This window comes from Diabrotica undecimpunctata, chromosome 9 (genome assembly GCF_040954645.1).
Source record: "Diabrotica undecimpunctata isolate CICGRU chromosome 9, icDiaUnde3, whole genome shotgun sequence".
Classification (NCBI taxonomy): domain Eukaryota; kingdom Metazoa; phylum Arthropoda; class Insecta; order Coleoptera; family Chrysomelidae; genus Diabrotica; species Diabrotica undecimpunctata.
Genome location: NC_092811.1, coordinates 78,895,328 through 78,913,013, shown reverse-complemented (window position 1 = coordinate 78,913,013; position 17,686 = coordinate 78,895,328). Strand labels below are relative to the sequence as shown.

General features: G+C 32.9%; 1 protein-coding gene across 1 annotated transcript in view; it reads right to left on the bottom strand.

The window, feature by feature from the left end:
• The window catches only part of Picot (putative inorganic phosphate cotransporter protein picot), a 218,289-nt gene extending 217,380 nt beyond the window's left edge, over positions 1-909 (bottom strand). The window contains exon 1 of the mRNA XM_072543632.1: positions 485-909. Coding sequence (XP_072399733.1) covers positions 485-557 — 73 coding nt within the window. The 5' untranslated portion in view covers positions 558-909. The remainder of the gene's footprint in view (positions 1-484) is intronic.
• Positions 910-17,686: the final 16,777 nt, after the last annotated feature.

The window sequence follows — 17,686 nt, the reverse complement described above, 5'->3', positions numbered from 1 at the left end:
ATAAAAGTGATAATGGATTAAACATTCGCGAACAGGCAAAATAAGGCAGATCTTGGATAAGGTCATATTGAAAAGTTCATAATCAAAGACTTACGAAGAAAAAGAAAAAGCATTGTTTATTTATATTTAGATCACTTAAATAAATATGAATTACGATCTAGAAATTTAAGAAAGCTCTTATACAGGTAAACACACTAATCAAGGACTAAATTAAGTACGAATTTAAGAAACTAGGGATATAAGATAGAAATACAAAGGAACTAAAAATCTTAATATGCTATAATTTATAACGTATAAAATTTTAAGTTATAGTTTTATCGAACATTTTTACTTAAAAAAAATTGTGTTAATATTTTTATTTACTTACATTTTACTTACATCGCAAAATATATAAAATTTACAACTTCAAAAGAGACACGCAAACACTTTTATATAGATAATGCATATGTAGGTATATACAAATATATTTCAAAAAATTACTTACCTGATGGAGAGTTTGCAGATTTTTCCAATGAAGGAATTTTCTTTTCCAGATCGTAACTATGTTTATGAACCATGGTTGTTAACTTATTTTCGACTAAAATTATTTTATTTATTGTGGCTATTAAAACGTAACTCAATTTAAATTAGAAAAAAATATTGGATAATGGGATATAACTAGAAATTTATCGAAAATATAAAGTGATGTAAAGATGCAGGAAAAGGAAAATCTTGCGTAGGAAAAACGATAGTTTACAAAATTATATCATTTCGAACCGTGTATCCATTTTGAAGAATATGCGGTAGCAAAGTTTACGAAGTTTGCGTGTCGAAAGAAATCAGCGTGCACTTCTGTTTGTTAAACGCGCGGTGTATCCCGCGCGGGCAGGTAGTTTGACGGTCACTGTCAATGGTTCCTAGACAGTCGCTCTCCTAATATTATACTACCCACTTTTTAGTTTAAACTCACGTGACACAATCATGCTGATTCGAAATTAAAACACTTTGCAGAACAATTAACAGTTTATCTTGTTTGCTATTTTTTACTGGTCTTATTGGTATTGGAATTAAGAGTTGTGCTTTTATGATAAAGATGATTACATTTTAAAATATGTATAACGAATATAGTTTTTAATGTTGCACTACTGTTTTTATGATAGTTTATCATAGCTGTTTGTAAATAATTTGTAAACACGTAGAGATGTAAACAAAAACATGCCAAATACAGGGTGTCCAGAAACTCTCTTGACCAACGAAGACTGGAGATTTCTCAGATAATTTTAAGACAATTTAACCCAATTCATCTTGTCGGACAATGCTTCCTAAGGGAGCTAGAGCTATTTGAAGATGGCCCTTGTAATTAGTTTGTTTTTGATACCTCCTGAACTCTTCTAGTTAGAAAAACAAAAACTGGTATGATTATTTATTATCTAGAGTTGAATCGATTCCATTAATTTTGACTTACTAGTATCGGTCATAGTCGTCCGTTTTGGGTAGGTCAACGGTTATTTTAATGCATACCTTTTTTGTCTTTAACTCTTAACCCTGCGTTACTGCCCATCAAAAATTGACATATTTTACTACCCGGGGTACAGGTGTACCCCAAATTAAAACACGTGTTTGCAAAAAATCAAATATATCTAGGAAAGTGCAAAGTTGTTGTATACAATGGTTTTACATTATTAAACATAATTATTAATTATTAGTTTTAGTTAATGCAATTCGGGCACACTTTTGACTGATGGTTCAGACATATGTATTTTTTGCACTTCTTGCACGTTATCCTCGATCTTCTGTCTTGTTGTAGTGTACAAAAAGCGCATCTCCCGGAAGAAGTTTGCCTTTGGTCTACATTAGTTACTTCAGGCCCGATATGTAAATGGATTCCGAGCCGTTCTCTCATCAAGGGACTAACTAGGTCGGTACTAAGTTTTTTTAGAGAATACCTTCTGTTCGGTATTAATTTCTTTTCTCTGACATCACTATCTTTACATAGAACTATGGAATTAATTCCAACGAGGTCTAATACATTGTAAAAAATTCTAAGAGGCCTGCTTCTTGATTTTCGAGCAGTGGTATATCTATGCGCTAGCTGGTCGAATATGTCAACTCCGATTTTGGTCCGATTATAAAAATCAATTATTTCGGAAGGCACGGTAGAATTTGGTTTGTCGCCTTCAGGATGCATGGTGGATAACATGACAACAATTTTTTTCTTGGCTTTTGGAGGGCAATACGAAAGCAGTGGTAAGTTTTTACTATAAGCAAACATAGCTGAAATTTGGTTTCTGTTACTTTTTCGATGAACGTTACTGGCAGTTCAGCTTTATTCTTTTTCATGGTTCCAACTAATGTAACGGAATGATCATCACACAGCTTTTTTGCCGTTCGGACTAAGTTAAACCAATTATCTTGTTGAGGTTACGATATGTCCCATGAATTGATTTTGTTAGAATAAACGTGTAGTATTCAGCTACAGGGACACCTACCAGTGTTGAATTTTTACCGATATACACTTTGGCATTCAAAAGATAAAAAGTTTTTGCACACATAATGCTAACATTTTAATTCCGTATTTATCGGGTTTTGATGGTATATGCATTTTGAACGGACATCTGCCTCGAAAACTCATAAGCTGTTCATCTAACGTGCAGTACTGTGAAGGCGTACAAAGTTTACTACATTTGGAAATAACTGCTTCAAAAATATCTTGCATTGGCGCAAAACGATCTGTTTGTTTTACGATGCTCCTTTCTAGTGTCCCTGTCATCAAACCTGAGGCAATTTGTAAGAAATGCTTCACTCATTACAGCGCAAAAAAATGGAATTCCTGTTTCTTTTTCGAAAAGTTCTTTCGATGTTACCGAATTCATATTTAGAACCCCTGCGTAGTAACAAAATCCGCATAATGCTTTGATTTCTATTAGATTCGTATCTCTTACATAATCTGGCCTGATTGTTGTATTAGCCACTTCCTCCTCGTCAACATGTCGATCTATTGCATAACGTTCTCGTTATAATCTAATTTCCTTGTTTGTGAAAGTGAGACTATTTTTCAGAATATCATCAGTTAAAAACAGGGACCATGCTGAAATTCCACTAGTTACTTGTCGAGCAGCTCCTTTAGTTCCAGGTAAATGAATCACTAGATTTCTTTGATTGGTCCGACGTGACTTTTTGTACTCGTTATTTGTAGCTGAGAAAAATTCGCACGGAATTTCATGGCTTGTTAAAACTTCGCAGTCAGTCTGACTTCTTTGCTGTTGCATATCATCATCGTTGAAATCCTCGTCATTCTCCGGAACATATTCATCATCGTTAGAATCATCGTCATTCTCCGGAACATAATCATCAGAGTCTTCGTTATTTTCCGGTATATAATCATCGTCGAAATCTTCGTCAGGCTCTAGACTATAATCATCATCGGAACCTTCGCTAGGTTCCGATCTATAATTGTCTATTATTAGGTCATCCTCAGAACTATCATTTTGATTGTCGGACTCAAAATCTCAGAGATTCTTGATTATTTCTTCTAGTTTTTTTTTTTAGGTTAATGGTCTGCTAGCCCTATTATCCATGTTTATATTGTGAAGAAAAAGCGCATTTAAAACCCTAACTTGATCAATAAAACAAATTACTTACCGAAATACTATTTTCGGATCGATGTAAAAATATAATGGTAATACTACTCGATGTACAGCTGAACCCCAAAACCAACGCACTTATTAGAGGGTTTTCAGACGAGGATACTGTATGCGAGATACAGAATTGGCGATGGCTGCTGTATCGGATTCACGTTCATGCTCGTCAGTATGAAAATAGTAGCAGTGCAGTGCGGTTATATTTTTGGATTATGGATGTAGAAGAGTGTGTTATGCCATGGTACATATTAAATAAAAGGAAAAAGAAACTGAAAAGACGACGTAAATTGTGAATTCATCCTATTGTAGAATTAAGAGAAACCAAGGGAACGTATAATTTGCTGTATCAAGATTTATTGCAAGATCCATCGAAGTTTTTTTAGTTATTTTCGAATGTCTGTGAAGTCGTTTGAAGAACTTCATAAAATTTTGGAAATTCAATTGAGTAAAAAAGTCTATGACTTAAATTTAAAATAAATCTGTGTACTTATCTCCAATTTGTAAATTGTTTACCTTGCCCTAAATAAAAAATGACCGTATTCCTTTCACAATAATGTAGTTTTATATTCGTTAAATAATCAAAATTCCAATTAGCAAACTTTTAAAACTAAACTGTATAAAATTATGAAACAAATGAAAACGAATGAAAAGTATGAAACAAATTACCTATGTATTTATAATGAAAACATGTTTATTTCTTACCATATTCATTTTGCTGTACTGCAGTCATAGCCTCAAAATTGTCGCACATTTGCTTAGCAATTTCGACCCAGCACTGCTGCTTTTTATTTCTATTGCAGTAATCTGGCGATGCTGTATCCCATAGACAGGGATTTGATTGTACCAAACAAATAAATTTGTCATTATCAAATACAGCACGCTCCATTATTTAACTATATTCAGAAAACACCTTCTTTCTTTCGTTGCTCATTCACAATTATTCGACAGAAAATCGCGCGTCTATGGAATGTGGTGCAAAAGTATTCGTGTCTGAAAGAGTTCATTTAACGTAATGTTTCTTCTGTATCTGGCATACGCATTCAGTCGTCGGCGACAGGAAGGTCCGAGATACTGAATTCGGTATCTCGCATACTGTATCCCTCGCGCGTCTCGTGTGAAAAGCTCTATTTGAGTCTATGTAATATCTGCGTCTCGGATACGCGTATCTCGGATACAGTATCCTCGTCTGAAAGGGGGCTTAAACAACAGTACTTAATGACTCGGCGACTACAAGATAACAACTGACCTGCTAAAACAAGAAATTACACAAGGGCACGTTACCGTGTTGCCAAAAGTAAAAAAAATACAGGACTTTTATGACAGCATGGGGTACACCTGTACCCCGGGTAGTAATGTAGCGTTAAGCATTCGTTATATTAGAATATTAAATTTTTAGGTTTTCTACTACCAAAATGTACTCTTACTTTAAGTCGGTAGGATAACAACATTTTGTAAAAAAATCGATTTAAAATTTTTCGTTTTTTCGTCATGAAAGTAAATTATTAGGTGCCTTATTTAATTTTATAAATTATCTTTTGTTTTAATAAATGCAGCACACAGTTCGTAAAAATAGTTTGGGAAAAGAAGCAAAAAGTCAAATTGAAACAAAATTTTATTTAACGGGTTTTAAAATATTTATCACGATAAAACGAAACTAACACAAAGAATAAGTATCAAAAGTAAATAGTTACAAAAGATACTCGATGTGATGAACATTATTCTCTATGCATAAATTTGCCCTTTTGCTAAAAGAACGCCTAATTTTTGCAAAAAGTTCAAAATTATTTCTAAATTCGTTGCATGCATCTTGTATCCTCAGCCAGAGTTGATTGTTGAGTGTATGATTTTGCATTGAAATGGAATAAACAAATTCTTTTAGGTATTATCAAACACATTAATCGCAAAGATTAAAATCTGGCGACCTTGCTGGCCAAGCAACTGGACAACTTCTCACTGGAAGACCAATCCAGTGGTCTTCATAGTTATTATGAAGAAAGTCTCGTAGATTCCTGCTAAAGTAAGCCAGATAGCAGTCACGTAAAAACCATAAGTTTTTCCGAATATTTAAAGGCACAAAATCTTATGAATCAGGTAAAACATTTTGCAGAAAGCGTAAGTAATCGGCACCATTTAAACCAAGCAGGCAATTCTACAGGCCCAACTAGATAATCGTTAACTACACCTATCCAGAGGTTTATGGTAAACCTAAGCTGATACTTAAATTCTTGAACAACGTGATGATTGTCACCAACAAACGAATTATAGTATGCATTATGCATATTCAAAAATTCCATTTTTTGTGAATGTAGTTTTTCGAAAACAAAATGCACTTAAAAAATTATCATTTTAAATTTTTCTGATTTTCCTCACTATCTAGCGAATTCTTCACGAGCAGAAAAATCTTCTTGTGGCAGTACTTGTATCTTTGTACAATGAAAAAGATATAAATTTTCATTGCGTAAGATATTTTTCTAGAAAGATTTTAAAATTGTGGGATGTACGGCAGATAGTCTTCGAACGCTAATTTTTGGATTTTTCTCTACATCCATTAAGGCCCGTTTTCACACTACGTCTTATTGTACGTTTTGTGTGTCATATAAAACGTACGACAAAATATACGTTTAGTGTATACGCACTACGTTTTTCCTTCCGTTTTCTACCTCATTTCTAATTCAGAGTCTTGAGTTGTGTGAAGTTTGTTTAGTGATTTTTTTTTATTATGGATGAAACACGGCTGCTTTTATTTATTTTTTCAACCATAACGATACTATGACTGAGGAAAAAGGGGATGAGGAGGGAAAAGACAAGATGGTCAGGAGAGTGGGCTTCTAAAAAGAAGCCAGTATTCCCACGTCTCGTTACTAAAAGAACTGAGAGGCGAACCAGATGACTGGCGCAATTATTTGCGAATGGACACCTCAGCCTATTGTCAATTGCTAGAGTTGGTAACACCATACATATTGAAATAAGACACCTCATAAGAAACGCCATTAGACCCCATGAAAGACTCACAGCAACTCTCAGATATCTTACAACGGGACGCAGCGTCAAGGACTTAGAGTTCACAACCATAATATCCAAACCAGCGTTAAGCCAAATAATTCCTGAAACCTGTAATGCAATCTACTTGGTTTTAAAACAGAACTACTTAAAAACTTTTATACAATTCAATAAATTCCCCGAGAAAATCGTGAATGCATTGCCGCAAATCTGACATTATTAGGTTTTTTTAAGAAAAATGAAGCGAATTGCAGTGGAACTAGTCGTCAAATAAGTCAAGATCGGACGACTTTTCTGAACATGTATTTTTACGTAACGTTTTATCCTATCAGTTCTCGCAAAACTATGCTTCTCCCATCATTTCTACGATCTGACCTTGGATTTCATTTCGATTCGACAAGACGTACGTTTTGCTGTTTACATGCCACGTTTTATTGTATAGGATTTGTCCTATCCAACAAAACGTACAATAAGACGTAGCGTGAAAACCGGCCTTTAAAATAACATATTCATATGCTGCTATTACATAATCATGTCGTCCTCTTTCATTATTTTAAAGAACCACTGAACCTGTTTCTCGGAATCGTTGATGAAGAGCTGTAAATATTGAGTGAGTGGATTATGATTGGGACATTTTCAGGGTATCTACGTTGTGCTGCTCGAGTGTTACACCTCATTTCGTTATGAACTAAAGTATATCAGCTTATTCCTTATTACTAAAAACCACTTTTGTCGAATTGAAATTGTTATATTTAAATGCCAAAAAGTAAAAAACTAATAGATAAACTTCGCGAAACGACCAAAATTTGACAATGAAAAACGTAGGTTATACTTCTGTTGATAGGTTAAAGCCAACTATTGCAAAAAATATTAATTTAACTTTTATGATTATAAAACGAAAAATTTTCAAATCGATTTTTCTGGACAACGGTGTATCCTATCGACTTAGAGTAAGGGTATCTTTTAGTACTAGAATACCTAAAAATTTAATAATCTAGTATCACGAATGCTTAAAAGGTAAAGACAAAAAAGTTATGCGTTAAAATAATCGTTGACCTACCCAAAACGGACGCCTATGATCGGTACTAGAATTTAGCAATTTAGGAAATCGATTCAACTCTGCAGGAAAAATAATTGTATCAATTTTTTCGTTTTTGTAAATAAACGCGTTCTGGAGGTATTAAAATAAAACTAATTACAAGACACCATCTTCAAAGAGCTCTAGCTCCCATAGGAAGCATTTTCGGACTAGGTGAATCAGTTGTCTTAAAATTATCTGTGGAATCTCCGGTCTTCGTTTGTCAGGAAAGTTTCTGGACACCCTAAGAATGGATTAAATATGGATGAAAATATTTAATGCAAGAGCAATTTAATTTGCGCAACCACATTTCTTTAAAACGTCAGTTTGAAGAAAATGAGTAAACTTAAAACTAAAAAAAAATCTTAAAATATTTTATTACATAATCAAATATTAAAAAAAAACATGTTGACTTTGAATGGTTTGACACATTCAGCGATAAGAAATCTATAATTTATTGCTTGTTAGATAGAGAATTATGTTTTTTAAAGATGTTAAATTGTATTCTTCAGTAGATGTACTCTTAGTTTAGGGCCCTAACCAATTCAGCTATTGATTTACAAATAAGGAATAAGACATGAGCATTTTAAGGGTAGGTATAGCCACCAAGTTAAAATAAAATGCGGACAATGCAAAGTGTATAATATAACAATAATTAAGAGATTTATACTATAATATGCTATTAATATATTCTAGTCGTATATTCAATTGTTCTCTTGGTACTTTTAAAATGTGTCCAAATTTGGTTTATCTTTCTATATTGATGAGAAAGATGAGTTTAATTTTTGAGAAGCCATATTTTTTTCACTAAAGTAAACGTCCTATAATTTTTATTTTATTTATTTATTTAAAATTACCCTGTCTCAACAGCTTATCGTCATTGACACGGAATCCTATAATTATTAATATCATCAACATTACCAGTGTTGATTCTCTTAGTTGAAATATATAAGGGTACGATTCGACAGTACTTAACGAGACTATTTTTAATAAAGTGACTCTAGTATTGATAGAAATTGATTATGCTAGTATCTGTACTTGATTATTCATCAAAGTCACGTTTTGATTCCCTTAGTTAATATTTAGAGTTACGATTTGATATAACTCAACGAGACTATTTTTAATAAAGTGACCGTAGTATTGATAGAAATTGAGTGTGTTTGTATCTATACGGTAGCTCAAGTTTTGAAAATATTTTTATTTTTTAACCCTTATCCGGGCAACACATTTTACTTACGTAGCCAGGCAACTCGGGTCCGTTGGGCACACTTCTGCTCACTGTTCCTTGGTTGCCCTGGAAACGGGATCTCCTAATTCTAATGCCACAAATTGGTCGCATTGCTCTTGTAGTGATTCTTTTCCAAGTTAACATGCTTCTTTTTAATAGACTTATCGTTGCAATACCCGCCCGTTTCCCAGTGCGACAGAGGAAACTGACGCAAAGTAGTTCCGGCATCTCTTTCTAATTTGTCACGTTTATCGACCACGTGACCTAAATGACTAATCATTCTCGTGATCGATAAACCCGGCCCATTGGAGAGAGACGCAGGAACTGCTTCGCGTCAGTTTTCTCTGCCGCACTGGGGGAACGCCACTGTATTGGAGCAGTCAGTCTATCTTATATTGTATGTCTATATTGAAGAAGATAAAGTTAACCTCCAATTTTTTGATAATTCGGATAGTGACGATTGTTTTTAATTAGATATTGAAGATGAATATATATATATATATATATATATATATATATATATATATATATATATATATATATATATATATAGGTATATATATATATATTATATATATATATATATATATATATATATATATATATATATATATATATATATATATATATATGTATATATGTATATATATATATATATATATATATGTGTATATATATATCGTCGGCTTACTGCCAAAACCCACTAACTCCACTTTTTGTCAATTCTGAGTTAAGTACGCCTTTGTACTTAATAATTATCAAAGAATGTACTGATGAAACCAGACACGTCCAGACAGATTTTAAAAATGTGAGAAACAGAAGGGTCTCAAAACAACTAACTCCAATGATGACACTTTTATTCAGCCCAAAACAGATATGTGCAGTTGTCTGTTAAAATAAAATAATATTTTATCATTTACAATATTATAGTTCTGCCAAAACCAGACAAGTGCAAGTTAAGTTATTTTCACTGTACTATTTCGGTATATTTCATGATAACTGTCTTTAGTTCTCAGCGTAATACGATATTGCACGTAGATAATTCGGTAGGTATTTAGAAATTTGCAGATATGCAATTCTTCTCCAGTAAATGTCTGGACTTGTCGACGCCCGTGTGTCTTCAATTTTAAACATTTTAAACATAGATAGATTTATTTTGTGTTACAGTTGGTGAATTTTTTTGTTAATTTGTGGAAAAGTTTTATTAGTTAAAAATGTCTTCCCATTGTTCTCGTATATTAAGCATGGCATTAGAAGCTGAATTACTTAATGGTAAGTGTTGATAATAATATCAGGTTTTTATTTTAATATCGGTATTTACGTTTTTTTATTAGACGATGGAATGGTGGTAGATGGCAACTTGTGTGCTAATTTAGACACTGATGTTATCGATAATAATTCGTTACAATCAAAAAAAGAGGAAACTGTCGAATTATCTCCATTTGGAATACCAATAGGTTTAAATAGCTCGAGTATTACGACAGAATCTGGTTTCGATGATTTAGACCTCGACAAAGAAAGAGAAATTAATGATTTGGCAATGATTTTAGATGATTCTGATTGCTCCATAAAAGACAAAGATTATGTGCCTGTATCAGACAGCTCATTGGAAATAAGTAGTTTGGAAGCAAGAAAGTTTTTTTTCCATTTTTTTAGTTCCATGGCTCGTTGAGTAACTCTGAGTTTATTCGCGGATTTTTGCGTCAATAAATTTGTATGGGCAAAACACATTGGTTATAAACCTTTCGCTTGAGACACATGGGAATTGAACTTTTTAGAATATGGCTTAGCTTGCTAAATGCTGCACAAGTCAAGCCTATTGGCCTCTATATTTCATGTGTTTGATTGTCTCTGCTTATCCTGATCTCGTGTCCCAGATATTTATAAGTGTCTGTTTGTAGTATAGTATTTTTTTAGTAAATTTTGGTAAATAGAGATTTGTTTTCGTTTGCAAATTTAAGGTCTTTCTTGCTATTTTACTGAATAATTTTAATTTTAGGTAGTTCAGAGGGTAACCTTACCCTAAATAATACTTTGCCGAAAGATGTTACACAATCAATTACACGCTGGAAAAAATATGACCCCAGCAAATGGAAGAACATTAAAAAACGTCAAAAACTTGAAGCCAAGGCACCTAAATCGATTGATTGCAGTAAATGCCGCTTCAGATGTACAGACAAATTCTCTCAAGATGCGAGAAGCGTGATTTGTGCAAATTACTGGTCGACTGATTTTAACCGTCGAAAAGATTTCATTTTAAGTAAAGTTGAAAGCCATGTTCCTGAACGAAAAAGAGCAAAAGCAGGAAGTGTTAAGAAACAACGAGCAGATTCTAAAAAATATTTTCTTGAACTTGACAATCATAGAATAAGAGTCTGTAGAGACTTTTTTATAAAAACACTTTGTGTATGCAAAGGCGTTGTTGAACATGCCTTCAGGTTTAAAGGAGAAGGAGGTTTATTTGTTGGCAATGACAAAAGGGGTAAAAATGTACCCCATAATAAAACAGCTGATTCTGATTTAGAAGTCGTTAAAAAACACATTGAAAGCTTTCCCACTATGGAATCCCACTATACTAGACAATCTACGAAGAGGCAGTACCTTTACTGCAAATTGAGTATTGCAAAAATGTACAGCTTGTATAAAGAGATGTGCGAAAATGAGAATCTAACGCCGGTTTCCCAAATAACTTATAGAAGAGTATTCTGCAACAATTATAATATGTCTTTTTTCACACCTAAAAAAGATCAATGTCAGATATGTGCCAAATATAAGACAGCTGATTTGGAGAAAAGAAAGGAATTGGAAGAGAATTACGAAAGTCACATTATGCGAAAGAACGATTGTTACAGGGCCAAAATGGAAGATAAAGAAAGAGCACATAGAGAGAGTAACTTTATGTGCTGCACTTTTGATCTGCAATGCGTATTACAGATTCCAAGTAGCGATGTAAGTCCGATGTATTATAGCCGTAAGATTTGTACTTACAACTTAACGGTGTATGAGTTGGCAATACCCAACAACTCATACTGCTTTTCATGGACCGAGCTAAATGGAAAAAGAGGAAGCCTGGAAATCGGTACGTGTCTATTAAAGTATATCGATAAACTCTCGACAGATATTACTGAACTTTCTCTTTTCTCTGATACTTGCAGCGGACAGAACCGCAATCAGAATATTAGTGCCTTGCTTTTGTATTTAGTACAAACAAATCCCAACTTATCTGTGATAGAACAAAAATTTCTCGAGAGTGGACATAGTTACATGGAGGTAGACAGCATGCATAGTGCTATAGAAAAGGCGCAAAAGTATGTTCCAGTTTACATCATGCATGATTGGCTTAATAGTTTCCGTATGGCAAGGACGTGTAGATCTGGCAAGAAACCGTATATTGTAGAAGAACTGAAGTATAAGGACTTTTTTGACTTAGAGGCCCTGTCAAAACTAATAATGAAAAATCGAACAAAAAATACAAATGGAGAAAAAGTTAACTGGCTACAAGGAAAATGCTTGAAATATTTAAAATCCAAACCAGGCATTGTGTTGTACAGGTACGATCACAGTTCGGAATACAAAGAAATAAAAATTTTTGGTAAAGGTCGTCCTCTTAATCTAATAGATTTTAAAAAGGCATACTCCAAACCTCGGCCCATCAGTTTAAAAAAAAAAACAGGATCTATTAAAACTGTGCAAAACAGGAGTCATTCCGGATGAATTTCATCAATACTATAAGTCGTTATCGACCTCGACGACAGTATACCTGAGCCTGATATGGAGGACAGTGATGTTCAAAGCGACCTGGAAGTTGACTAAATTTGTACAGCCAAAACCCGACAAGTGCCGGAAAAAAAATGTTTTTTTTACTTTTTTTTAACTTTTGCTTCATTTTAATAATTTTTTTACAAAATGTTTTGTTTATAATGTTATTTACTTTAATATTTTTCAGTCATTAAATCATTTTTAAATTTACACGATTTTTCATTTCAAATTAAAGTTTAAAACGTAGATTTCTCAAAACTTTAAAAAGTGGAGTTAGTTGGTTTTGGCAGTAAGCCGACGATATATTATATATATATATATATATATATATATATATATATATATATATATATATATACATATATATGTTTATTAATTTTTTTACAGATGATCATGCTGAAACCTACAACACAACAATTCCTACTTCTCAGTATTAATAGCTCAAGTATACTACTATTGCAGACTTCTTTCTTTGAAAAAAGAAGAATTATTCTAAATAGTGGAAGTGTATACTAAACCCATAACATTTTGCGTAGTATATATTTGAAAGATATATTTTAGTTGTTATAATTTAACATATCTATTTATTATATATGGTGCAAATAAATAAATATCGATTGTCGGTAATTTGTAAAGTTCTATTTTATATACTATTTAGTTTGTTTACTATTAATATTGGATAAAAGTACGTGTGCTTGGTTGTATCGTAATTTCCAGCCACTTCGAGTCTGTCAAAAAGTAACTAACTTCGCAAAAAAATAATTACTAAATTCACTAGACAGATCGGACTGGAGATAGCGAACCGAGTATAATAACGTGAACTCCAGCAATGAAAACGGTACTGAATAATGAAGAAAATAGTAGATCTTCAAAAGATAAATAAATTTCCAATAGTCGAAAAAATGTCAAGAAAAAGGGAAAAATTATGAGGCATAATAGAAAATGAAAAAAGAAGCTTTGGCTATAAAAAGGCAAAAAACTTACATATTAGATGAGGGAAAAGAAATGAATCGTAAAATTTCCAATCTTGAAGTACTGTGTAACGAAAATTATAAATAGAAGAAAAAAATTATCCATTCTAAATTTTACAAGTCAGATGTTAACAGTAAGAATACTTTACGCTTTAGAAGTATTGACACACATGCTATTGAACGAAGAACAACAAATAAAAATTATGAAAGAAATATATCATACACATTTTGGGGGATCCGCAGTAAAACAAAATGATAGGTATGTAAAGTTGCCTTTTGTGCATCGTAATATGTAATTCGACGTTAAGAGATCTAATTAAAAAAAATTCAAAAAAGACAAACGAGCACCTTCTCCCGGCTCATGAAGGAGGGATTTAACCTGATCTAATAGAGTTGATGACGCAATAGTAGGATATGTTAAATGCCACTTTAAATCATTTCCGACAGAAAAGTCACATTATTCGAGGCATAAGGATACTCATAAACTCTTTGTGTCACCACTTCTGAATAAATTGAAAATCTATAAAATGTATCTGAATAGATCAACGAAGAAATAAAGCCTCAAAAATTATTTCATTAAAAAAATACTTATTCCACAAGTTTTCTCTATCTGATTTAACTACTCTTTTGGGTTACCGCAAACCAACACTTTCAGTCAATGTGATGCCGAAGCTGCCGATAGTGAACAGAAAGAAAACTTTGCAACAGCCTTTAAATTTCAACAAATTCATAGATAAAACGCTAAAAAAATTGTAATAGGCTGTATGTTACTGTCGATTTGTAACAAATGATACTTTTGCCAAAACTAACCACAGGCTTTTTACCTGAAGCAGATGTGGTTTTATTACCAAGGTTTTATATATGCAATCTCAAAGAATAGTGAAAAGTTATTTTTCTTTACCTGGACGAAAGGTGTAGCTAGTAGAGGTTGTGATGAAGTTACAAGTGCTTTATGTACTTTTAAAGAAGATAATCTTCTGCTTCCTGTGCCCCCGATTATCGTCCGTTGGTTATCAAATTTGCTATACTAATTTTGTTGACGGCAGATTGGAAAAAGTTTGCAGAGGACCTGTTAAACCATTACCTTAGGTTTCTATGTCATGACCTTCTGCGACATGGCCCTCTTCTTCCGTCTATCTTGCTTGTATTATTAAATGGAGTATTTATGGGTGATGCTTAACATGGCAAACATATTCCAGTTTGCGATTTTTAATTGTTCTCACGACTTTTGTAGCTTTTCCCACCCATAAAATTTTCCGACATACCCAGATTTTAGAAGCTTTAAGCTTTCTTAGAAGAATAGCTGTTAAAGTACAACCTTCGACACCATATAAAAGAACAGAGAACGCATAACATCTTGCAAATCTGATTTTCAGTCTCAAAGTAATATTGTTTCCACATAAGATTTTCTTAATCATAAAAAATGCAGCTCTGGCCTTTTCTATGCTTATTCTAATTTCTTTGCTCGTGTACCAGTTCTCATTTAGATTACAATTAAGATATGTGGTACTAGGAAGATAATCAGCAACTAATTACAAACAATAGTTAACTATTAAGAGATACTTTTCGGTAATTGATCATGAATATCAAGAAGTTGGGCATTCATACATCGATTCGGATCGGGATTTTGGTAGAATCAAAATACGTGTCAGAAAACACGAAACAATTTTTTTGACTAATCAATTTCGCGATTGCAACTGGCCGAATGACTAATGTATGTGCCATTAAAAAAAGATCGCAACGTATTAAGATCAGCTTCAAAGAACAATCATGGTATCGACATGACAAATAATTTGCGAGATATGTCTAGTTTACAGACTCTACCGAAAATAGTACATACCAAAAAAAACTTATAAAGGAAAAAGTTATGTTTATTGACCACGTGAAATGGATACGAGTGGATGGATTTGGAAGCTATTAGTATAAGACCAACTACGGCCCGAATTCACCATGTCAAAAAGATTCTCTTCTACAAAAAAAAACATACTTCTGAATCCAGAAAATGTTAATTTGCACAGGTTAACTGAAAAAATGGGACAAATTAATGATAAAAAATAGAAAGTTTAAAAGAACGGCTATAATCTGTTAAAAAATAATTTCGGTGATTCTATGAAAACATTTTTGGTGATGACGGAATTATAACAAATGGAAGAAGAATACAAACTAATTGTTTCTCTTTTGTTTAATTTTATTTAATAAAGACTATGTTCCTTAAATATAACTGTTTCTTTTATGCCAACAATGTTCGCCTACGTATGTCATGTTAATGGAAAAAGGCTTTGTCTGCAATCAATGTCAAATAACTCACCTATTGTTTATTTACTTATATCCTTATAATAACTACAATATAAATATTGTAGTTATATTACAGTTATCCTTCTAGCATAAAAGGGTTGCACAAATGATAGTTAAAAAATTTTGTAAATATTTATGTTTCCCTTAATAAACTCAATGTTGCTACTTAACACAGTGATTCTCAACTTGTGGGTCGCGCCTCCTTAGAGGGGCGCGCTTTACTAGTGATAGGCGTTAGAATATTAAAATACACCAACAACATTGACTTATTTACTTAAATTAAAGCAAAATAACATTCTAACAAGATAAAAAATAAAATACACATGAACACTGATAAAGAAGTACGATAAAATTATAAAGAGCACTGAATACTAAATTATTAACAAGTTTAATGTATATTAGTGAATTCCTTGGGCCTGTTTTGCAGAGCAAAGTTTATTGAAACAGGGTGTAATATTAGAAATAGACGCTGTCAGTTATTTTTCTATATTTAGCAGTGATCTACATTTGGTCTTAGAAGCCGCTATAGCGGAAAATCCTGTTTCGTAAAATGTTAACCACGGTAATAGTATATGGAAAGCTCTGGTTTTCAGCTCAGAAAACTCATCATTTACCCCTGACCAAAATTCAAAGGGGGATTTATTATTAAACTGTCTGTTGATTTGAGCATTTGCCGTGAACTCTATAAAGGTTTCTTCCTTGACAGTATAGAGCCCTTCGGGTGTAATTTAAAATGGATTTCTAACTCATTCGTAACTCCGTATTAGTGGGCCGCCGGCAAATCTTGAAATCAAATATTTTTAAAATTTTTTGTCAGACTCGCTAAATGATTTTCAATGGTGACAAAACAACTTTTACGTGTTGTTCTTCAAACTTTTAAGTTTTAATATATTTATCCACATTTGCAAACATTTCTAGGTTTTATTGCTTCAAATTTCTGCTCCACAATTACAATTTTCTACAAAGAGCATTAACACTCGTATCCAATATATGTGTATTGGCTCCTTGAAGCTGATGGTTCAAAATATTTAGTATCTCGAATATGTTAACCTTAAGTAGCTCAATTTCATCAAAAATAAACTATCGCGAAACGTCTCGGCTTCCGGTCTATTTTCTTCTTCTATAAAAATGACGATTTCATGTCTTAATTCTAAAACACGTTGTAAAAATTTTCCACCTAATAACCATCTTGCTTTACAATAAAATATTAATCTTAAATGTACTGCAATCATGCCTTTACAAACTGCAGAAAAGATTCTAGTTTTCAAAGGTCTCATTTTTATGTAATTAACTACTGTTACAACTGTAGTTAGTACAATATTCAGGCCAAGAGACATTTCTTTGGAAGCCAGAGCTTCTCTGTGGATCTAACAGTGTGTCCATATACACATTGGAGAGTTTTGTTTCACAAGCACTTGTAGACTTTGAAATTTTCACATTGCACGAGCACCATCGGTGCATATGCCGACGCAATTCCTCCACTTTATTTTTTCTTCGTTTATATATTCATTTAATATAGCAAATAATGCGAGCGATGTTGCTTTCGATTCTATTGGTTTGCAGAAAAGTAGTTCTTCTACCACTGATGAGTCATGAATCACAAAATCGAACGTAGGCAATAAAATGAGCATCTTTATTGCTATCTGTTGCCTCATCAAGCTGAATCGAAAACAACTTGTAGCAACTTCACGAGTAGCTGATCCTGTACATTTTTAGCTATATCACCGATTCGACG